Source organism: Myxocyprinus asiaticus, chromosome 29, assembly GCF_019703515.2.
Source record: "Myxocyprinus asiaticus isolate MX2 ecotype Aquarium Trade chromosome 29, UBuf_Myxa_2, whole genome shotgun sequence".
NCBI lineage: Eukaryota > Metazoa > Chordata > Actinopteri > Cypriniformes > Catostomidae > Myxocyprinus > Myxocyprinus asiaticus.
The window spans coordinates 32700427-32725874 of record NC_059372.1 but is presented as its reverse complement, the minus strand read 5'-3'; the positions used below and the strand labels follow the sequence as shown (position 1 = coordinate 32725874).

Genomic DNA, 25448 nt, shown 5'->3' with positions numbered 1-25448 from the left:
TAGACAGACAGACAGACAGACAGACAGACAGATAGATAGATAGATAGATAGATAGATAGACAGACAGACAGACAGACAGACAGACAGATAGATAGATAGATAGATAGATAGACAGACAGACACACAGACAGACAGATGATAGATAGATAGATAGACAGACAGACAGACAGACAGACAGATAGATAGATAGATAAACAGACAGACAGACAGACAGACAGACAGACAGACAGATAGATAGATAGATAGATAGATAGATAGATAGATAGATAGACAGACAGACACACAGACAGACAGATGATAGATAGATAGATAGATAGACAGACAGACAGACAGACAGACAGACAGACAGACAGATAGACAGACAGACAGACAGACAGACAGACAGACAGACAGACAGATAGATAGATAGATAGATAGATAGATAGATAGATAGATAGATAGACAGACAGACAGACACACAGACAGACAGACAGACAGAGAGATAGATAGATAGATAGATAGATAGATAGATAGATAGATAAACAGACAGACAAGTATGACAGAAAGACAGACAAATAGACAAATATAAACAGACAGACAGACAGACAGACATTAGATAGATAGATAGATAGATAGATAGATAGATAGATAGATAGATAGATAGATAGATAGATAGATAGATAAACAGACAGACAAGTATGACAGAAAGACAGACAAATAGACAAATATAAACAGACAGACAGACAGACAGACAGACATTAGATAGATAGATAGATAGATAGATAGATAGATAGATAGATAGATAGATAGATAGATAGATAGATAGATAGATAGATAGATAGATTAAATTGTAATTTAACAACTGAATTGACACAATACAGCTCACATTATCATCATATGGTTGCATACTTTCATCAAGCGTTCATTCACGCGCAACAACGCGCGTGCGCGTCTCATATTGTCATGCTCTGCTCGTTGAGTCATTACGGTAGCGCACGCCTCTAGTCCTGAGCGAAACTCTGCTTTCTTGCTAGAAGTTAAATGCTCTTTTCCTGGTAAATGTGTGCCAGTCATGACTGGGTATCTCCAAATTGCTGAACATGGGCTTTGATCTGGAACGTTTTGAGAGTCCCGTGGATCCTGATTTCATCTGTAAAATGTGTGGGAAAGTTTTAGAGGATCCTCTTACCACTCCTTGTGGACATGTCTTCTGCGCTGCCTGCGTGCTGCAGTGGCTCACCAAAGCCAACAACTGCCCTGTCCGGTGTCAGAAGATCTCCACCAAAGAGCTGAACCACGTCCTGCCCTTAAAAAACCTCATTCTCAAACTGGATATCAAATGCGATCACAGCGAACGAGGCTGCAACAGAGTGATGAAGCTCCAGCATCTGCCGGTGCACGCAGAAACGTGTGACTTCTCTCCGGTTAGATGCAGGAATAAAGGATGCGACACAGTGCTCAGTCTGAAGGATGTGGCGGAACACATGCGGGATAAATGCGAGCACAGACCGGTGGAGGTCTGTCAGGATGGATGCGGGCTGATGCTCACCCTCAAGGAGAAGTCGGGGGACCACTGTTGTCTTCCAGCGCTTAAGACGCGCAACGGGTTTCTCCAAGCCGAAGTGCTGAGTTTGGAGAAGAAGCTGAAGCACCAGTCCTTGAAGTTCAGTAACAGGGAAAGATCTCTCCTCTCCAAACTCTCTGCGCTTCACTGCGAGCTGCACATGACGGCGCTGAGATTTCAGAAGAAAATCACCGAGTACAAGAGCAGGATTGAAGCGCTGTCAAACAGCCGGAGCCCTATGAATCAGGTAAATATATCATGTCTGGAGAGGAGGCGTTAATGGAGTGAGACCAACGACCTCTTAGAAGTGCAGACTGTTGACTTAATGGCAAGAGGGGAAAAAACATGCTTTTGTTTTGTGCAGAACAAAGACAAAAAGGTAAAAGATTGCCAAATTTTGTGCTGTCTGTTTATAGTTTTTATAAGTTTAAGTATCATAGAACTCTGTTTAAGTATATCTGTTTAAGTAAATAAACAGTGAGTACAAAAAAATAGAATTAAAAATAGCAGAACCTACTGTAAATCTGATAAGCTTATTGTGGTAAGACTTTACAGCAATGATCCCTTTATTAAGGGTTTATAGATGCGTTTATTAATGAATTATAAGCGTTAATATGAAGTTATAACAACAACATGAATAAAAAGGGTAACTTTCATGGAATTGTTGCCAAAAAGTGAGCATTTTTACCTCACATGTTATAAATGCTTAATAACACTTATTCAACATTAGTAACATTAGTTGGAGTTGCGAACATCAGAAACCTATGGAAATAAAGTTCAGTATGGTTTAATGGTCATGTGATTGAAAATAAAGACATGAAATGTGTTTTGCAGAATAATTTAGGTAACTAGGACTATGTAAGTTGAGGCACCACTCAGAGTACAAACCATTCTTTTGGCATCAATGTGACAAGGAAAGTGACAACACAAGTGACAACACAAGTGAGTCAAGACATTACAGTAATTAATATAAACACAAAGTGGACTGTAGCAAAATGACATAATCGCTCCTTTTAATCTCACTATAATCAGTGTATAATAAGTGTATTTATTAAGCATTTATAACATGTAAGTTAAAATGCTCACTATTTGCAAAGTATTGCATGAAAATTGCCCTTTTTTATGTATGTCACCATAACCACATACCAGTGAATTATCTTGCATTTTTAATTGTCTTATAAGTCATTAATTAACCCCTTTATAAACCCTTAACAAAAGGAACATTCATGGATACTGTTACCATTATGTGTAATAAGATTTTTCGAAAAGCTTTCAATAACCTCCACTGGACCAGAAATCTGCATTTCAAAATGTTTTTTCTTTTACTCTGAGATTTCTCTCAGTATTCTCTCCCTAAATACTCCTTCACCTTCTCCAATGTCAGTTCATTTTCACAGCAACTTCACACATGATCCAGATCTGAACAAGAGACATAAAGCTTGATCATCCTCATTCTATTTGTATTTAAATGTTTACGCATGGTTGTACTGTCTCCCATCTTATCTATCTGCCAGGGAGTACATTGTGAAGACAACAAACGTAATACACTGTATGTAAGTCTAATTAAGTTGACAGGAGGAATGCCCTCTGGACTTAAGTACAAAACAAAAGAGTCAGTTCTTATGTATGTCTCTGTTCACTCTGGTTGAAATACACTTGTACTTCACTAATCGAGAGCTCATGATGCCGTGCTCAGTCAATGTGACACATTTCTGCCTGCAGCTGCTGTTGCAAAGGGGAATGATACTAGTACTACTAGGGATTTCTGATAGATAACTCACTTAAGTTCAATTGTTATCTGAAGTCTGTCATTCGTAAAGAAGAGAAAAGTCACAAGCCTCTCCTTGCTTCTCATCCGGGCACATCTGCTTTATGACAGCTGATCAAACCCAGCTGCCAAGTTGTAGAACAGCAGGATGTGTGCAGTCCACACTGACATTTTCATGTCTGTCATAAGGAATTATTACAAATATGAATTTAATGTTACTGACTTTTTCTTCTGTACATAATAAAATCTCACAATGCAATTAACTTCATAAGTGGACAATCCTCCATTGTCTGAAATTTTAGTTGAGTAATAGAGTGCAACAGGCTAAAGGACATAAGCACATAAAGACATCATAAACATAATCCATATGACTCCAGTGATTTAATCCATGTCTTCTGAAGCGATCCAATCAGTTTTGGATTTTACATCTTGATTTCAAGCTCGATTACACTTCCTGGCACCATCTAGTGCTCTGCACATGCCTCAAGCACTAGGAAGTTGTGTCTAGAGACTGCAATGGCAAGATGTACAGTGTAAAAGGAGTTACATTTTGGTCTATTCTCACTGAAAATCGATTTTACAAAAGAAAGAAAGTCATAAACATCTGGGATGGCATGAGGGTGAGTAAATGATGAGAGAATTTTTGGGTGAACTAACCTTTTAAGGGGGGTCTTTACCCCCATTATATCCTACCTATAAACATGAGTTTTGCCAAATTAGCTGATGTTATTGCATTTACACTGATCAGCAGGAAAGAAACTGTTCATTCTTCTACACACTTCACTGTGTTCTGAATTTTGTAAACACCTGGCCACATTGCTTTTGGGATATTTTTCCAGGCGTCTCTGAGGGTGCAGTTTTTCTTCTTTAAATGTCATTACCCTGATTCTCATGTGGCTTTGCCATTTCATTAGGTAGCTAATGGAGAGAGTGAGTCCCACCTCTCAGAGGGGAGATGGTTAGTTAGATCAGTGAAGCTGTGTTGAAACCTGCAGTCTGTTGCAGGGTCTGAAACAAGTTTTCTCCTTTTTTATTCTCTTTCTGTTTTTCTCCTCTTCTCTGCCTCAATTCTAGGGAGAAGAAACAAGGAGCTTTAAAGTCACCCTTGACAGAGCATCAGGATCTCTTGGATTAAGTATTATTGGAGGAAGATTGTGTGAGGTATGTTGGTGTATTAGGCACTTAACATGCCAGGCTTTTGACAGGCTTTTGACTGAATGCAAAATAAGCTTGCAGCATAATTACATTGTTATGGCACAGCAGTAGCCATAAGGGTGCAGATGGGTTCCAGACGTTTCCATTTCATGATTTGCTGCAGAAGTCCCATCATTAGATTCAGCTCTTAGGTCTTTGTGTGGTTTGGTGGCATCTGCAAACAAATGATTCTAGGGTGAGTTTTTCTTAAAACTACCTACACTTTTTTAGCCATATTGAAATTACTTTAAAACTAGTGCTGTGAATCAATTTACAAAATTGCACAGTTTTCTGTGATTAATGAGTTAATCAGTTATTCCCAATAGACTCAATTTTGTACTCAATAGTTTGAGTTATTAACACTTAAAATCTTATGTCTATAGAGTTTTTATTTTTCACCCAATTTGGAATGTCCAATTCCCAATGCGCTTTTAAGTCCTCATGGTCGCGTAGTGATTCGCCTCAATCCGGGTGGCGGAGGACGAATCCCAGCTGCCTCTGTGTCTGAGACCGTCAACCCGCGCATCTTATCACGTGGCTTGTTGAGCGCGTTGCCACGGAGACATAGACAATGGTGGAGGCTTCACGCCATCCACCGCGGCATCCACGCTCAACTCACCTCGCGCCCCACTGAGAATGAACCACATTATAGTGACCACGAGGAGGTTACCCCATGTAACTCTACCCTCCTTAGCAACTGGGCCAATTTGGTTGCTTAGGAGACCTGGCTGGAGTCACTCAGCATGCCCTGGGATTCGAACTAGCGAACTAGCGAGCTCCAAGGGTGGTAGCCAGCGTCTTTCTTTACCACTGAGCTACCCAGGCCCCTATGTCTATGGATTTTTAAGAAAAATAAGTTCAAGGAACATAGATATTTGAGAGCCCAAAACTTGACATTTCAAGTAATGTTTAATTAAGACAACTTGATTTTTCCAGTATTAACAACATTAGGGATTACCGATGCATAATAAGACACTAAACATACAGATTGAATGAAATTTGATTTGAGCTTGTACCTCCTTGAAATTTAAATATGCCAATTTTAGACACATGAATTGGGAAAAAACTTTAGTGAACTTTCAGGAAGTGGAAAAACACAGATACTGCATTAACTGAGTAAAATTTTAGATTTTTAGTGAATGTATATAAGGCCCCGTTGCCACCTGGTATTACAATGTGTCTTGCGTGATCCGATCACATGTGGTTAGGTGAAACACATTGCTGTTTACAGGTCACTTAAATGTGTCTCCTGTGACCACCTGTGTTCGAATTTGTAGGGGAGGGTCTCTGTTTCACGACGACATACATCAATCACTGTGTCAGTGTGTTACTGAATGATAATAAAGCACATCAATTAAGTAAAGTGACACGAAAAAAACGATGCATTGTTTCTCCCAGTTGCGGTTTAAATTTTATCTATGCGCAAACGCAACATTTCGAGCACAATTATCAGTTTTTTAGTGGATTACCTGTAATAAAGGAGCTTCAGGTGTTCGTGCTTGTCATCTGTGTTGATATCAGACACACTGAAGAAGATCCATGAAGCTCTCGTGTTTGTGTATGTATCCGCTTTTTAAAATTTTCCAATTGGACGGTTAATTCCTTTTTAAATCACTCGTAACTGCCGAAGTTTAAACTCTTGTTTTAGCGCAGTGGTTGACTGACAGGTGAGGGGCGTTGCTTCACTTCTGCCGGGACGCATACAGGACGGATTAGCGTTTACACCTCAAAATGTGATGTGGTCACAAGCGTTTTTGACCACATTCGTATGTGGTTTTTGTGATCCGATCATATATATATAAATAAAAGATGAATATAGAATATATGTAACATTAGAAGAAAGAATAATGTCATGGAAAACATGGATAAAGTGGGTTAATTGGACTTTTAGCTTTAAAAGGCACTTGCACAATCATTCCTAACTCAATCAGCCCCTCCATTGTAAGCAAGAAAAACAAAATCAGCAACTGAGCCACATGTAAAGAGATAATTGCAGCTCGCACAGTATGAACTCCACACATTTCTCTCGAGAACGTTGTGTGAAATACAAGCGTGGGAGGCTTTAAATTCTCACATAGATTATGTCCAAGAAGAGAGGAGAGGCCAAGCTGGGGGTTTGGCTTTCACTAACATTGCCTTCTCTAATCTACTGAAGAATCATCACAAGCTGTTTGTCTATTTAGCACCTGTTCACTTAATTGACAGCCATAGTTAAAAATTGTATTCATATTCACACGTCTTATGAATAAAGGCATAGAGTGCCCATAAAGACCCCATGAAATCAACATTGGAGTTTTGTAGCTATTAGGCTATGCGTATTAGCTTAATATAATACAGTATGATGCTTGTATATTTCTAAAAGTTGACGAATTATCTTTCAGCGCATATAGGCCTACAGCAATTAAAATTGTGTTCTTTTTCTTCAAATAAAACAGACCAAAATATTGATGCCTCATCTTTTATTTTTTTCTAAGGAGCTGAAGCATCTCAGTGATGGGATCTATATATCCAAGGTTGTGGAAAATGGACCAGCAGACAAAGGAGGACTATTGGTTCATGACAGGATCCTAGAGGTTTGTCAGTGACAGTGAATAGAATTTTCTCTTTTTTTTTTCTTCTTTTTTTTTTTTTTGTGAAATTGTGCTCACCTTGAAATGATGAAGCACCAAACCTTTGCACAAATAGTTGAAAGCTAGAGTTTTTTTTCTCAGACAGGATGAAGGACAAAATGTTGGATGCAATAAAGCTCCAGATATCGAAGAAAAGGGTCACCAAGACAACCACTAGACAGATGAAAGCCAATGAGATAGACATCATACCGTTAGTCTGAGCTCCTCAACTGGTGCCAACGGTTTCACAGTCTGTCTGTTGGATTTGTCAGATCTAGTCAGACTAACAATGTTGGCGCCATTGTAGATTGATTTCACACTGGGCAGACTCCTTTAAAAAGGGCGTTAGTCTGTTCATACTGCACTGCTGTTTCTTTTATTCATATCTAGCATTACCTAATACTTTCATCTAACAATAGAGAAAGCTGTCTATAAAGGCACATAAGAAGCACTTTCACAGAACAATGTTTTCCCTAAATTGAACAGAATTTTCTTCCATGTGTGAACTGGACCCGTTGTCAGCTCCTGCAATTTGCCATCATAAGAGGTTGTAACTTTGCAAAAAAAGGTCTATGTTGTTCCTGCTATGTGTTAACAAAGCTGCAAGATTAACGGTTTGAGCATGTATGAGGTTAGGACGTTCTGACAAAAGAAGTCAATCACAAAGTTCTGAATGAGTTGACGCAATTACTCCAGACCGTTTAGTTGAAAGCCTTAGATGCAGGAATCAATTATCGTGATTATCTATGTTGTGGAAAGAAATGTCATCAAATTGGAGGGACGCTGAAATGAAAGCGCTTCTTTCCATTTGAGCGGATAAAGAAATTAGTTGACATAACTGGAACATTTAGACTTATGACAAAATAACTAGCCTCCTTTCATAGCAGCTACTTATTACTTAAGGTCATTTTCGGCAAATGACAGAGTTTTAACAGCATTTTGATGCTGATGTGTGAATGGTAGCAATACATATAAAAAACTGAAAACTATTGCATTTGTGAATAGCAGATGTGGTGGTTGCTAGCAGATTTATTGGAAAATGTCATAAATACAGCAATTTTACTGCAACTTAACAGGTTTCATGTGTTAAAAGTGATAGCATGTGACTTTCAAGATTTGGTAGTAGGATTGGACAGTATAACAGTAGAACTGGGTCAACCAGATTTTTCTACACAGTTTATTCCACGGTATATGTGTAATTGAAAAAATAAAGTTTGTCTGAGGTGATACAAATTTGAAATCTTTTCAAATTTAGTTTAAAATATGTGTTAAGTTTGGAGAAATGTAATTTTTGTGTCCATGTTGGTTTCATAAATGTTTTAAAAATATTTATAGCATTTAAAAAATAAAAAATAAAAATTATCGTATTTAATGACTTTAAAATGTCCAGGGGTGTAACCATCAAGTAAAAGGTATTAAAATACTTTCGGTAACACTTTCTATGAAGCCCATATTATGCATTGTAAAGGCATTATAATGCATTAGTAATGTCTCATAATACACCTTATAATATGTTATAATTTCTCATAAATAATTGTAACCACAATTATAATACATAATAATACTTCATAGTTCGTAGTTATACCTTAGAGTATATAACACAAGCAACATAAATTTTATCTGCAGAAGTTAGAATGTATTATATATATATATATATATATATATATATATATATATATATATATATATATATATATATATATATATATATATATATATAATGGGTATGTTTTAAGTGACAAAAGCAATGTCTTATTATGAACATCCATAAGATATTAAGATAATAAGATAATAAGTGGTTATAATACATTACAAGTCATGCTGGAAGTTATTTACAGTACTCTTGCACAAAATACAAAATAACACACATTCAATGTAAATTTTGAGATATTACGAAAAACACTTGTAAAGCTACAAGGTTCAGATATATCAGAAACTCTCTTTCTATGTTATATGTTGATCACACATGTAGCCAATCTTCTTGGGTGTAAACACACCCAAGATTAAAAATAAAATAATCAAACTGATTCTATACTGGACTGTTTTTAATAAACTTTAATGTTTGTGCATCTTATTTGGAGACTTCATTTATAAATAACTTCCATTATATAAGTTTGACTTGTGATGTATTGCATGTTACAAGTTTATGTTATGGCTGTTTATAAGAAGATATTGCTTTTGTATCTTTACTTAAAGTGGGCAAAGACCATTATATGACCAGGTCATAAAGCTTACACTATGCTGCTTTTGCATGACAGCATGTATGTATTATAACTGTAGTTATAATTATTTATGAGAAGTTATAACTTATTATAAGGTGTATTATGAGGCATTATGAATTCAGTATAATGATTTATAATGCCTTTACAATGCATTATAAATATGGGCTTCATAGAAAGTGTTAGCATACTTTCCTTGCACCTTGAATACATGAGAGTGTACACAATTTAATCAGTTATTTCAAAAAGGTTTTGCAAACATATATATATATATATATATATATATATATACAGGTGCATCTCAATAAATTAGAATGTCGTGGAAAAGTTCATTTATTTCAGTAATTCAACTCAAATTGTGAAACTCGTGTATTAAATAAATTCAGTGCACACAGACTGAAGTAGTTTAAGTCTTTGGTTCTTTTAATTGTGATGATTTTGGCTCACATTTAACAAAAACCCACCATCTCAAAAAATTAGAATACATCATAAGACCAATAAAAAAAAACATTTTTAGTGAATTGTTGGCCTTCTGGAAAGTATTTACTGTATATGTACTCAATACTTGGTAGGGGCTCCTTTTGCTTTAATTACTGCCTCAATTCGGCGTGGCATGGAGGTGATCAGTTTGTGGCACTGCTGAGGTGGTATGGAAGCCCAGGTTTCTTTGACAGTGGCCTTCAGCTCATCTGCATTTTTTGGTCTCTTGTTTCTCATTTTCCTCTTGACAATACCCCATAGATTCTCTATGGGGTTCAGGTCTGGTGAGTTTGCTGGCCAGTCAAGCACACCAACACCATGGTCATTTAACCAACTTTTGGTGCTTTTGGCAGTGTGGGCAGGTGCCAAATCCTGCTGGAAAATGAAATCAGCATCTTTAAAAAGCTGGTCAGCAGAAAGAAGCATGAAGTGCTCCAAAATTTATTGGTAAACGGGTGCAGTGACTTTGGTTTTCAAAAAACACAATGGACCAACACCAGCAGATGACATTGCACCCCAAATCATCACAGACTGTGGAAACTTAACACTGGACTTCAAGCAACTTGGGCTATGAGCTTCTCCACCCTTCCTCCAGACTCTAGGACCTTGGTTTCCAAATGAAATACAAAACTTGCTCTCATCTGAAAAGAGGACTTCCCACTGGGCAACAGTCCAGTTCTTCTTCTCCTTAGCCCAGGTAAGACACCTCTGACGTTGTCTGTGGTTCAGGAGTGGCTTAACAAGAGGAATACGACAACTGTAGCCAAATTCTTTGACACGTCTGTGTGTGGTGGCTCTTAATGCCTTGACCCCAGCCTCAGTCCATTCCTTGTGTAGTTCACCCAAATTCTTGAATCGATTTTGCTTGACAATCCTCATATGGCTGCAGTTCTCTCGGTTGGTTGTGCATCTTTTTCTTCCACACTTTTTCCTTCCACTCAACTTTCTGTTAACATGCTTGGATACAGCACTCTGTGAACAGCCAGCTTCTTTGGCAATGAATGTTTGTGGCTTACCCTCCTTGTGAAGGGTGTCAATGATTGTCTTCTGGACAACTGTCAGATCAGCAGTCTTCCCCATGATTGTGTAGCCTAGTGAACCAAACTGAGAGACCATTTTGAAGGCTCAGGAAACCTTTGCAGGTGTTTTGAGTTGATTAGCTGATTGGCATGTCACCATATTCTAATTTTTTGAGATAGTGAATTGGTGGGTTTTTGTTAAATGTGAGCCAAAATCATCACAATTAAAAGAACCAAAGACTTAAACTACTTCAGTCTGTGTGCATTGAATTTATTTAATACACAAGTTTCACAATTTGAGTTGAATTACTGAAATAAATGAACTTTTCCACGACATTCTAATTTATTGAGATGCACCTGTATATATAGATATAGATATAGATATATATATATATATATATATATATATATATATATATATATATATATTTTTTTTTTTAGGATATATAAAAAAAAAAACATGAATATCAAGAAGTGTTCTCATGGTTGCTCATTTGACCAGAACAAAATGTGCCTTTTCATAAAAATGTCAAAATATCTGATATTTATTTAAAAACTTAACTTACAGTCATGAGGGTCTATAGGGGTCTTTTTCTTTCTTTTATTTATTTTTTTTTGGTCACATGACAACAAAATGGCTACCTGCATGTTGGACTGCCTGACTTTGATTTGGTGAACAAATGTTTTTCAAATACTAGTAATATTTTAAAACACAATTGTTCCACTACCTATATTTAAGGAATAATTAGTTAAAAGATTATTCCAAACTACTAAGTCCCAGAAAAAATATCAAAATTACTTTGAACTCCGAAATTGAAAACATGTTCATCAGAGTGAGGTCTATTTAAGCGGTGCCTGGTTTCCTCCAGACATGATGCTTGCCATTTAGGCCAAAGAGTTCAATCTTTGTTTCATCAGACCAGAGAATTCTGTTTCTCATGGTCTGAGAGTCCTCCAGGCGGGCTGTCATGTGTCTTTTACTGAGGAGTGGCTTCTGTCTGGCCACTCTACCATACAGCCCTGATTGGTGGAGTGCTGCAGTGATGGTTGTTCTTCTGGAAGGTTCTCCTCTCTCCACAGAGAAATGCTGGAGCTCTGTCAGAGTGACAACCGGGTTCTTGGTCACCTCCCTGACTAAGGCCCTTCTCCCCCGATCGCTCAGTTTGGCCGGGCAGCCAGCTCTAGGAAGTGTCCTGGTGGTTCCAAACTTCTTCCATTTACGGATGATGGAGGCCACTGTGCTCATTGGGACCTTCAATGCTGCAGAAATTTTTCTGTACCCTTCCCCAGATCTGAGCCTCGATACAATCCTGTCTCGGAGGTCTACAGACAATTCCCTGGACTTCATGTCTTGGTTTGTGCTCTGACATGCATTGTTAACTGTGGGACCTTATATAGACAGCTGTGTGCCGTTCCAAATCATGTCCAATCAACTGAATTTACCACAGGTGGACTCCAATCAAGTTGTAGAAACATCTCAAGGATGATCAGTGGAAACAGGATGCACCTGAGCTCAATTTTGAGTGTCATGGCAAAGGCTGTGAATACTTATGTACATGTGATTTTTTTTTCAGTTTTTTATTTTTAATAAATTTGCAAAGATTTCAAACAAACTTCTTTCACATTGTCATTATGGGGTATTGTTTGTAGAATTTTGAGGAAAATAATGAATTTAATCAATTTTGGAATAAGGCTGTAACATAACAAAATGTGGAAAAAGTGAAGCACTGTGAATACTTTCCGGATGCACTGTATATACATTACTTAGTTGAATTTCCAGCAAAAATAACTACAGCATATCATGATATATATATTGTTACTATGATATAAAAATAACATAATATAAGAATCTGGTCATACCATCCACCCCTATAAGTGATGTAATTTACAATTCTGTGCTCATAAAGGATGCTGTGAGTAAAACCAGGAAAATATCATCATTTCACTGAATGTGTATGATAGTTTGTGTGTTCATTGAGTGGCCTCTTGTACAAGCAGAGAATGAAGATCTCTTTGCTATCGGTCTGACGTGATGAACATTACAATAACAGTGGTGCCTTTTGAAATCTGTGCAACGCACTCAATGAGTTCCCCAAAGAATACAAGCTACAAAAGCTCCTTTCAAACAAGAAGTCAGACATGTAGCTTTTGTGATGGTCTCAGGACACCTCTTTATAAGCAAAGAAGCTGTAGAGAAACAACAACAACTGATTCAGACTCAGATATGTTAATGATATAAAGAGAATTCTGTCATTATTTACTCACCCTCATGTTGTTCCAAATCAGTATGACTTTCTGTTTTCCATGGAACACAAAAAGAGATCTGAGGCAGAATGTTAGGAACTGACAGCCTCAGTCATCATTTGCCTTCATTGAATCTTTTTTCCATATAATGAAAGTGAATGGTGACTGAGACTGAACATTCTGCCTCACTTTTCCTTTGTGTGTTTAATGTATGAACGAAAGTTGTATAGGTCTGGAACAACATAAGGGTGAAGAAATGATGACTACATTTTAATTTTTGGGTGAACTATCTCTTTAAACGTGTTTGTGACATCCTGTATTTGGAAACACAAACTATCCGAACTATTCGAGTTAGTATGCACTGACATGACAGCTGCAAGCACGTTATTTTCGTACCTCAGGTTTTGGGGTTATGAAAGCATTCCTTCAGTGAAATTTTCATTTAGAGCACCGTTAAGCAGTGAAAACAATCGCAGTGTGCCAAATCAGAGGTTGAGACCACCAGCCGAGGAGGTCAGTGTCTGCAGGACAGGGGTGAAATCTTAGCCAGCTATGTTTATAAAACACGCTTTGAACTCACATCTCACATTTGGGGGTCTGTTGCATCCTACAGGAAATCTCGGCTGGAAAAAGGGAATTTAGGAAGGAGGAAGTTATGAAAGAAATAGGAAATTCCTTATGGAACTAGATTTTCTAGACTTCTAAAGAAAATGTGAGTGGTGATTGATGATGTAAAACTCACCGCCACTATACAAAGGTGTTTTGCCGGTAGGTGGTTGCCAGGGCATTGCTATGCAGTTGCTAAGGTCTTCTGAGCAGTTTTTGCAGGTTACTTTGCAGTTGCTAGGGTGTTCTGGGTGGTTGCTAGGGTATTGCTACTGACTCAAGTCAAAAAAAGTCCCGTCCCTAATTCTTTGATATTCTGGTCATAAGAAGTGGCTCGGGTCCCTCCTTCAGTGCAAGTCAAAGGAAGTTTTTGGACTTTTTATCATCCACCAAGCAAAAATTGTGACTCTGAGTGCTTAGAAAAGAAATGTCAAACCTCTCCTCGACAAGTCATGCGATTTGAGGTATCATTGTTGCAGAAAGTGTTATGTGGCGATGTTTAATAAATAGGGCTATAGAGGTTTGTTTCAGTCCCTAAGTATGAGCAGTAGTATAGTGATACTTGCCTTAGCAATGTTAGTGAATTTTAGTAAAGTTTTTATTGATGATCAAAGATGACTGGATGTTCAAATGCTATGATATTTAAAAGCTGTCTTACACCTCCGGAAAGGTGTTATAGGTGCCATTTGTTATTCTCAGGGTAATTTATAGGCTGTATATAACTCAGGTGCTGTCTTTTAACCTAACAGACCCCCATATTGTGAGAGTGTGAGCTATGGTCCGCCTCAAAACTTCTCAAGAGTACAATTCTAGATTGTGCCTCTTAAAGGAATATATTTGGTTAAATTCAAGTTAAGCTTGTAAAAATTAACATAAAATGTGTTGTACAGAAATTAATGAGTCTATGGGGTAACTGTTGTGCACTTGACATACTGATCTCCATTGTAAGTGCATAACTATCAACACGTTTGTTTTTACAATCTGATGTAAGAGTCTAAATTGTTTTTGTTTTGTTTTTTGTCTTGTTTTGTTTTGTTTTGTTTGTTTTTTTGTTTTGTTTTAGCATGCTGTCAATAGAACTTAAAGAATAGTTACATTACATTTACATGTTACATTTACACTTTCGGAACTTGAATGAAGTCAAGCAAGATTTTTCCGAGTCAAGCAAGTCTCATTTGATCTTTCAGCTCTGTTTATACAAGGTAAGCCCTGAAACCAGCCTTTCTCGACAAATCTTAAACTCCTGCTTAGAATAATCACAGCACATGGTGAATGAGATTAAAGATACAGGAAAAATCATCAGAAAGTATCATAAAAAGATTAGAGGAATAAGGAAATGGGCTGCTGACAGTGGTCACTGAGCCGAACAGGAAGCTCAGGCAATGAGATAACTCAAACTCATATAGTCTGCTATGTTGGATTTTAGGATGCAAATAATATTGCATAATGCACTTTCAATTGTTATTTCAAGTCAGTGGTCTTGCCTATGGCACCATGTTTCATTGGTTTTTAGCTGATTGTCATGATCTAAGATTGAAATATCTGATTTTGCATGGTTCAGATAACGTGTCCATTGCCTTTTTTATATCGACATTAAGATTTTAGGTTAAAATTCATATGAATGTATCAGGGAAAGTATATCTTAGATAATGGGACAGATCACCGTTTCTTGTTTTCTCTTTTCTCTAGTTTTTCCACTTTTTTATGTCCAAAAAACCTTTACTATAAATGATCCTGCATTGTGACAAATACAGTACATTTTGAAAAGAACAAATATTCCAGGTAGTCTCTTTATTCATGAGGTCACAAAAGCAGCATTTGTAATAATTATAAAATGATTAGTAATATGCTGTTTAAAATTGTTTTAGATGGAGTTAAGTTAGACTTTGTCACATCAAAGGACATGTCAACTTTGCAAAATTATTCCTTGTCAGCTATCCACATACATACAATATTTTAGCCCTTCAGTAATTGAGTTGTGTTATTTGTGAAATGTTGTTGTTATGGTTATGTGCAATACACTTAATTATAGTTAGGTATGTGTGGAACTTTTTCATGTTTCATTTATTGAGATGAATTTAATCCGCTTTCACGGACACTCAACAAAGACAGCATTAGGACGTTTTCTTGAAATCTGATGTGCGACTTCACACAGCTGCGGTGAAAGTTTTACTTGACTCACACAGCAATTCATTCAGTCAGTGCATACTCAGATTTTTCTTCTTAAATTAAATCTGAAGTTATATCATTAGAAACTTCACAGGAATGAATTGGTATTATGTGATTCTGTTCTGTCCACTTAGTCAATCTCCTGACTGTAAACAGAACACAGTTCTGTTCTGTGTGTGTGTGTGTAGAGTGTATAGCACCTGTGGTCATGGCAAAAATGGCAACATCCACTCAAACTAAAGGAGTAAAATATATATATTTTCACCCCTATGCTCACTTAATTGTGGTATTATGATGAAAAAAACAAACTAGTATGATATCCACCTTGTAAAATTGTGAGTTTAATATTTTATGCAGTATATTAAAACACAACTACAAAATGTACTGCATAACAGTAATGGCCATGTCAATAAAACAACTCCTGACTCTCGGGTTTTTCCATTATAAATCTATTTTCTTGTCATTTATCCAGCTTGGTGACAGATTTTAAGGGTAGACCTCAGATATTAACATTTTATACCGATGAAACACAGGGATAACTGACACAGTTACATGTGGAAATTGGTGTTTGTGTGGCACTTTGGAGATTGATTTGAGTTGAGGCACAAGAACACTTCAGAGTTTTTTTTTTATTTTGTTTTGATGTCAATATCTAATGTCAATATATTACATTAAAGCAAGGATTTATTATTATGAGTGGTCAGCCACTGTTGGCTGCCATTGTGTGCCTTTTTGTGTTAGCATTTGCACAGTCTATTCAAGACAAATCTGAAAACCAGCGCACTTTTGTCAAGGAAATTTAATGCTGATTTTAGCCAGATCTCTTTTGAGAGTAGTATTAGAGTAGAATTAGGTTTTCAGCTATGGAGGAATGGCACAACTGGCACCTTTACCTTAATTTGTGTCATTGCATCCAACACTTAAATCCAGATGCGGATTAGGTGATTAGTTCTAATGGAAATCATTGACATTGCTAATTTGATATGATAATCTCAAAACAACCATAAACAAAACAGGGCCAAGGAGATCATCAGTCACGTGACCCCTTTATGTCTTCCCAGCAGATTTAAAAACATTCCTCTGTAATTCATCATCAAATTATGCATGTGTTTAGTTAATGCTGTCACATTTAAGAGATTATCTAATCGTATTATTATGTGTCACTGGCCAAATGCACACTTAAATGTTTAAGGAGTGACAACTGTGGGATTTAAATGTAAATGTGGGAGTGAATCCCCTAAATTATCCTTCCATGTGTGTACAAAATACAATAGTCACTCCCAAAACTATAGTGATTTACATAGCAATAATTTTAAGCAACACTTCATTATCTTTAAATATAGTAGATGTAGAATGTGGTTGTCACTCCCCTAAAATACCCCAACTCTGTGTGTACAAAATGGGATTACACACTCAAAAGAGGAGCAACAACCTTTTTTAGCTGCATGTTTATGTGACCATTATGTACCAGCTCTGCTGCATTCTGCTACTGTCATACTCAGTAATCATAATAATTAGTAATAAGATACTTAAAATGTAATATATCAATTAAATAATAGAAAGTAGTTTTCTTTCTTTTTATTTAATATCAGAAAGTAGAAAGTAATACATATTAAGATCTGGTAGTATTTATAATGGTTATTTTAGACATGTGTTTATTGGACAAGAACTGTATTGCTGTCCTTGGCTAGCTAACTTTGAAAAACCTGGAACAGTGTAATCCTTGTACTTCAGATTGGATTGCTTCTGCCTTTCAAGGAAAGAAATATGTGAGAAATCTCCTCTACTGTGCAGAGCAAAATATTTAACTTAAAATTCCAGGCATGTTTAGACTCACAATACAGTTGTGCTCAAAAGTTTGCATACCCTGGCAGAAATTGTGAAATTTAGGCATTGATTTTGAAAATATGACTGATCATGCAAAAAAAACTGTCTTTTATTTAAGGGTAGTGATCATATGAAGCCATTTATTATCACATAGTTGTTTGGCTCCTTTTTAAATCATAATGATAACAGAAATCACCCAAATGGCCCTGATCAAAAGTTTACATAGCCTTGAATGTTTGGCCTTGTTACAGACACACAAAGTGACACACAGGTTTAAATGGCAATTAAAGGTTAATTTCCCACACCTGTGGCTTTTTAAATTGCAATTAGTGCCTGTGTATAAATAGTCAATGAGTTTGTTAGCTCTCACGTGGATGCACTGTGCAGGCTAGATACTGAGCCATGGGGAGCAGAAAAGAACTGTCAAAAGACCTGCGTAACAAGGTAATGGAACTTTATAAAGATGGAAAAGGATATAAAAAGATATCCAAAGCCTTGAAAATGCCAGTCAGTACTTTTCAAATAAGAAGTGGAAAATTCGGGGATCTCTTGATACCAAGCCAAGGTCAGGTAGACCAAGAAAGATTTCAGCCACAACTGCCAGAAGAATTGTTCGGGATACAAAGAAAAACCCACAGGTAACCTCAGGAGAAATACAGGCTGCTCTGGAAAAAGACGGTGTGGTTGTTTCAAGAGGCACAATACGATGATATTTGAACAAAAATTAGCTGCATGGTCGAGTTGCTAGAAAGAAGCTTTTACTGCGCCAATGCCTCAAAAAAGCCCGGTTACAATATCCCGAAAACACCTTGACACGCCTCACAGCTTCTGGCACACTGAAATTTGGAGTGACGAGACCAAAATAGAGCTTTATGGTCGCAACCATAAGCGCTATGTTTGGAGAGGGGTCAACAAGGCCTATAGTGAAAAGAGTACCATCCCCACTGTGAAGCATGGTGGTGGCTCACTGATGTTTTAGGGGTGTGTGAGCTCTAAAGGCACGGGGAATCTTGTGAAAATTGATGGCAAATGAATGCAGCATTTTATCAGAAAATACCGGCAGACAATTTGCATTCTTCTGCACAAAAGCTGCGCATGGGACACTCTTGGACTTTCCAGCATGACAATGACCCTAAGCACAAGGCCAAGTTGACCCTCCAGTGGTTACAGCAGAAAAAGGTGAAGGTCCTGGAGTGGCCATCACAGTCTCCTGACCTTAATATCATCGAGCCACTCTGGGGAGATCTCAAAGATGCGATTCATGCAAGACGACCAAAGACTTTGCATGACCTGGAGGCATTTTGCCAAGACGAATGGGCCTGCAAGAATTTGGGGCCTCATAGACAACTATTACAAAAGACTGCATGCTGTCATTGATGCTAAAGGGGGCAATACACAGTATTAAGAACTAAGGGTATGCAGACTTTTGAACAGGGGTCATTTCATTTTTTTATTTGTTGCCATGTTTTGTTTTATGATTGTGCCATTCTGTTATAACCTACAGTTGAATATGAATCCCATAAGAAATAAAAGTAATGTGTTTTGCCTGCTCACTCATGTTTTCTTTAAAAATGGTACATATATTACCAATTCTCCAAGGGTATGCAAACTTTTGAGCACAACTGTATAGGACATGTGTGTTTATTTACAATCCAAGTATTTTTATGATTAAATATACAATTTTCTATGGGAATGTTAGGACTAAAGCATGTTCAAAAAAAATTTTTGTGGAATTTTCAGTAAAATATAATTAGAAAGCAGGGTGTCAAATAGCCAATATAATGAGGTAGGTGACACGAAATACCTTTGTAAATTTGACAAGTCCTGAGGTGTGGCATACAATGCTTCATATGAAACTATTTTAAACAGCATTTTGCTAATTATTTTATATTAATTATTTATGCCATTTTTTGACCTCATATTAATTGAGAGACATGGAATATTTGTACTTTTAACAATTAATTTGTTACACCATAGGACCATTTCAAATGAACTGGTGTAGGCAAAAAAAATTAATAGTTAAAAGAAATGAGGGGTGGGGGGGGGGTGTCAAATAAAAATGTCACTTATGCATCAGCTACCCAATTACAGTATTGAGCAACCAGCCATTAAGTTAAATTAGTGTGTGTTAATAAGTCACATGCCTTTAATAAAAAATGTTACTCAGAGGTCCTTAGAGGACAAAAATGTCTGCATTAAAAAACTGCCATAATAATGCTATATATTAATATTCTTTTCCACTTTCAGTTAGTTAATTTTATTTAACCAACATCAGTCCTGATCATAACTACCAAATATTCATTCATTTTCAGGATTTTAGCCCTTTAAATTCCAGTTTGTTTATATAATGCCACTGTTGTTTTTTTTATGAAAAAAACAAAACACAAAAAATTAATTATTTTCCATATACTAAATGCTAAGGGGAATTTTTTTAGGGGGGATTATCACAGTCTGGGATATACCAATGATTAGCAACAACATTGATTTTGATGCATTATTATTTTTTTGTGCAGTGTCAGATTAAAAAAACAAACCTCACACTCAGGACCTTAGAGGACAAAACTGTCTGTGTCAAAAAACTGCCAGAAAAATATTAATATATTCATATATTCATATTATTTTCCACTTTCACTGACTTAGATTTTTTAACCAACATCAGTCCTGATCATAACTACCAAATATTCATTTTCAGGATTTTAACCCTTTAAATGCCAGTTTGTTTACATAATGTCACTGTTGTTTTTTACACACACACACACACACACACACACACACACACACACACACACACACACACACACACATTTCTCAATACATACATACAAAACTCACTCTGACATCCATACCAACACACCCACACAACTGTAGCTGCATCATTTATTCAGCTGACCCGCAGTGCTCTATAATACAGCAAACAGAAAATAGGAAAAAAGTATGTATTTGTTCCATAGGCTAAACATGAAAACGGCGCCATCTGGTGGAAAATATTAAAAATTTAAATTTTGAAGCCAGGGCTCCAGAATGAAAGCATTACATCATATAATTCATGATTTTATGCTTTAATGGCACTGGGATCAAATATTGCAGATTTAATGGGTTTCAAAGACTCTGAAATATCAAAATTCCCCCCAAAATACACACCTTTGGCAAAATGTATGCCGTTGGCATAACACAGCCAAAATGATAGAAAAAAATAAATTAAAAAAATGAAAAAGACAAAAATATCCCGAAGGTCACACAAGGATTAATACCTTAATTTATATTTAGGCATTGTCTAATAATATAATTATAGTAAGTTATTTGATGTCGGCTCAGAGAGAACATTCCAAGTGCCTTTGTGACATGCCTTTTAAATTCCAATTAAATTCTGGAATTGAATTAAAGTGTCCAACAGATGCAGAATTTGAATTTAGGAAGTAAAAAAGTAACACAATTCAAAGAAATTTAGTAATTGTAGTTTTTAATATTACATTTAATTTTTCAGTCTGAATTACCTGAAAACGTCCTGGTTACTTGCGTAACCTCCGTTCACTGATGGAGGGAACAAGACGTTGTGTCGATGTAGTGACACTAGGGGTCACTCTTGGGAGCCCAAGATACCTCTGGTCTTTGATAAAAGGCCAATGAAAATTGGCGAGTGGTATTTGCATGCCACTCCCCCCGACATACACTCATTCAGGTTTTATGCTGAGGAGCCGAGACAAGGTCCGGCCATTTCAGCGGGTAGTTCAGCGTTGTGGCAGGAGGGACACAACATCTCGTTCCCTTCATCAGGGAACGGAGGTTACGCAAGTAACCAGGACGTTCCCTATCTGTCACTCACTCAACGTTGTGTCGATGTAGTGACACTAAGGTTCCCTATACAAAATGCCGCAACTGGCTGAACTGTGTTACATGAACTGGCGGTGTGTGACGGACAGACAACTGTGTGCCTCGTATCCAGCGCACCAGGCTGACACGTAACCTCCCCCAACATAGTTATGAGTGTCGAACTCCAAACCGAGAAAAGAGGTGCTCTGAACCGGGAGGAGCTTGCTCTTTTCCCAGTTGACCTGAAGCCCTAATCGGCTGAGGTGCGAGAGCACCAAGTCCCTGTGTGCACACAACATGTCCCGAGAGTGAGCTAGGATTAGCCAATCGTCGAGATAGTTGAGAATGCGAATGCCCACCTCCCTTAATGGGGCAAGAGCTGCCTCTGCGACCTTCGTGAAGATGCGAGGGGACAAGGACAGGCCGAAAGGGAGGACTTTGTACTGATATGCCTAACCCTCGAATGCAAACCGGAGGAAGGGTCTGTGTCGATGTAGAATTGAGACGTGAAAGTACGCATCCTTCAGGTCTTCCGCCGCGAACCAATCTTGATGCCGGACGCTCGCCAGAATGCATTTTTGCATCAGCATCTTGAACGGGAGTCTGTGTAAAGCCCTGTTCAGTACTCGCAGGTCCAAGATTGGCCGCAACCCACCGCCTTTTTTCAGTACGATGAAGTAGGTGCTGTAAAACACCTTCATCATCTCGGCCGGAGGGACAGGTTCTTGCGTGCAAGGTAGCAGCATTTTCGTCCTTCACCAAGGTGAAGTGGATACCGCTGAACCTGAGCGGACGCCTGGCAAACTGAATCGCGTAGCCGAGTCGGACGGTCCGGACCAGCCATCGCAACAGATTGGAAAGTGCACGCCACGCATCCAAGTTCCGCGTGAGGGGGACCAAAGGGACAACGTCGTCGGACGTACCGGCAGGTGGGGCCTCGCGGCGGGGAGGAGCTTGAGGTGCCACACCATGTTGTGGCCGTGCTGAGTCTAGGGACATCGAAGCACTTACATGGCTCCTTGTGACCACCCCCGGAACAGCCTGGGATGGGGGAGGAAGAGGCCTGTCCTTGCAAACCGTGGAGACTGTCACATCGGGGGCGGATGTGTGCCACAGCTGGGCGTGCAGGGGCGGGAGACCGCCGCTGGAGCGCCAATCCTGCAAGGGAAAAAAGGTAGACGGTGGTCGTGATGACGACCATGCACACTGGGTATGTGACCCAAGGAAGGAGGAAACCGCTCTTTTGCTGAACTGTTGGGTACTGCAGCCACTTGGCCATGCGGCAAAATCAAATGAAAAGGCAACAAAAGATTCTCCACCCGGCCCTCCACCGGGGGATGGAGTGGTCTTACTACCAGCTCCAGTGCAGTGGGTTCCGTCGACCCTGGGTCGCCCGTCTCAGGGGTGCTTTGACAACCTTCATGGGTTCTTGGCTGCCGGCCATGAGACGGGTGGCATCTGCTTCCTGCGGTGGGCTCCACGCCGGGGCTGGGCCGAAGGGGCGGGCTGCGGCAGAGCCGGTGCAGTCACCACAGGGGGACGCCCTTGGCAAGGAGCAGACGGGGTGCGGGATCTTGAGCCGCGCCGGGGTAGGATATGCCGGATAGCCTCTGTCTGCTGCTTCACCGTTGAGAACTGCTGGGCAAAGTCCTCGACGGTGTCACCAAATAGGTCAGCCTGGGAGATAGGGGTAGTAAGGAACCGTGTCTTGTCGGCCTCACCCATCTCGACCAGGTTGAGCCAAAGGTGGCGCTCCTGGACCACTAATGTGGACATCGTCCGCCCGAGAGACCACGCCGTGACCTTCATCGCTTGGAAAGTGGGGTTGGTCGCCGAGCGCAGTTCTTGCATCAGATCTGGGGCGGAACTACCCTTGTGCAGTTCTTTTAGCGCCTTGGCTTGGTGGACCTGCAGGAGAGCCATGGCATGCAGGGCAGAGGCTGCTTGTCCAGCAGCACTGAAGGCTTTGGCCATCAGGGACGACGTGAACCTACATGGCTTGGATGGGAGCTTTGGGCATCCGTGCCAGGTGGCGGCGCTCAGCGGGCATAGGTGCACTGCGAGCACCTTATCCATCGGGGGAATCGCCGTATAGCCCCTGGCCACCCCGCCATCAAGGGTAGTGAGGGTGGGGGAACTGAGAATTCGGGACCAGGCAGTAAAAGGTGCCTCCCATGATTTTTTCAGCTCCTCATGCACTTCCGGGAAGAAAGGCACTGGAGTGGGGCGCGGCTGCTTTGAGCAGTGCCGCGAGCCCAGGAACCAATCATCGAGCCGCGAGGGTTCAGGGGAGAGTGGAGGGTTCCACTCTAGCCTGATGCTCGCGGCCGCCCGGGAAAGCATGTCTGTCATCTCTGTATCAGCCTGTAACTGGGCAATCGTCCCTGAAGGGGGGAGCCCAGCTGAAGTTTCTGCGTCTGACTGGACAAGCCCACTCTCCGATGCTGCGTTTGAGAGCTCATCAAGAGGCTCCGAACAAGAGGTTGAACTCACCGTGAGACGAGCCGGCGGACTCATCCGGAAGCCCGATCAGGGGCAGACAAGCATGCTGGGGAATGGGAGGTCCGCGGGGGGATACCCGGCGGAGGCGGTCACATTGGGGTCCCCAAATCGCCCCCAGTGCTAGCTGCGCTGGCCTCAAACCCATAGGTAGAAGGACCGAGGCGGGGAGCCGCTGGGGTGGCTTGCTTTTTTACGAAAGCAAGCCGCGTCCGCAACGTTGCCATGGTCATGTTCTCGCAGTGAGAACATAAACCATCCACGAACGCTGCCTCCGTGTGGGTCACGCCCAGACACGAAAGACAGCGATCGTGACCATCTGAAGTTGAGAGGTAACGACCGCAACCGGGAATAACACACAATCGGGAAGGCATCTTTAAAAAGACGCGTCTTTAAAAAGACTTTCCGTGTGTGCCGCTCTTTTAGAAAAATATACTCTTTCGGGAAAATGTACTCTCTTTTTTCTGCCGAAGTGCCCAGGGACGTTCTCTGCAGTGCACCAGTGCAGAGGAGGGAGAAGCCACTGAAATGCGCCCTCAGATCCAGCAGAGGTGAATGAACAGTCAGCTCAGTAGACATCGACCGTTTGGCTCTGAAGAGAAAATCTGAGTGGTTGCATACTCAGCTCCTTTTATACCCGTATGTCCGGGGGAGTGGCATGCAAATACCACTTGCCAATTTTCATTGGTCTTTTATCAAAGACCAGAGGTGTCTCGGGCTCCCAAGAGTGACCCCTAGTGTCACTACATCAACACAACGTCGAGTGAGTGACAGATAGGGAACTTGTAATCATACAACATGTAGGGTATTTCCAGAAACATTAGATCATAATAATAATCAATGTTTGAAATGACATCTATCGCATATAAATATATAATTTCTAAAATTCTGTATTACATTTTTATATATATATACAGTATATACTGTGTGTGTGTGTGTGTGTGTGTGTGTGTGCATAATTATATATATATATAATTATTATTATTATTATACTATTAACTTTCATTTTATAGCCCATTGTGTAGGAACACTTAATTTACCATAATGCTCTAATTCACTGTAAAGTCTTCCAAATGGAATAACATGAAGCAGGCTTATAAGATGGAAACCTTAAAGGAATAGCTCACCCAAAAATGAAAATTCTCTCATCATTTACTCACCCTCATGCCATACCAGATGTGTATGACTGTCTTTCTTCTGCTGAACACAGACAAAGATTTTTAGAAGAATATTTCAGCTCTGTAGGTCCATACAATGCAAGTGAATGGTGGCCAGAACTTTGAATGTCCAAAAAGCAGATAAAGGCAGCTTAAAAGTAATCCATAAGACTCCACTGGTTAAATCCATGTCTTCAGAAGTGATATGATAGGTGTGGGTGAGAAACAGATCAATATATATGTTCTTTTTACTATAAATTCTCCTCCCCGCTCAGTAGGTGGCGATATGCATGAAAAATGCTAA

At 39.3% G+C, this 25448-nt stretch overlaps 1 protein-coding gene across 1 annotated transcript in view; it reads left to right on the top strand.

Annotated features, from left to right (window-relative positions):
* Nucleotides 1-1079: 1079 nt before the first annotated feature.
* The window catches only part of pdzrn3a (PDZ domain containing RING finger 3a), a 47533-nt gene continuing 23164 nt past the window's right edge, over nucleotides 1080-25448 (top strand). Inside the window, exons 1-3 of the mRNA XM_051662219.1 lie at nucleotides 1080-1790; nucleotides 4386-4472; nucleotides 6980-7078. Of these exons, the coding sequence (XP_051518179.1) occupies nucleotides 1080-1790; nucleotides 4386-4472; nucleotides 6980-7078 (897 nt within the window). The remainder of the gene's footprint in view (nucleotides 1791-4385; nucleotides 4473-6979; nucleotides 7079-25448) is intronic.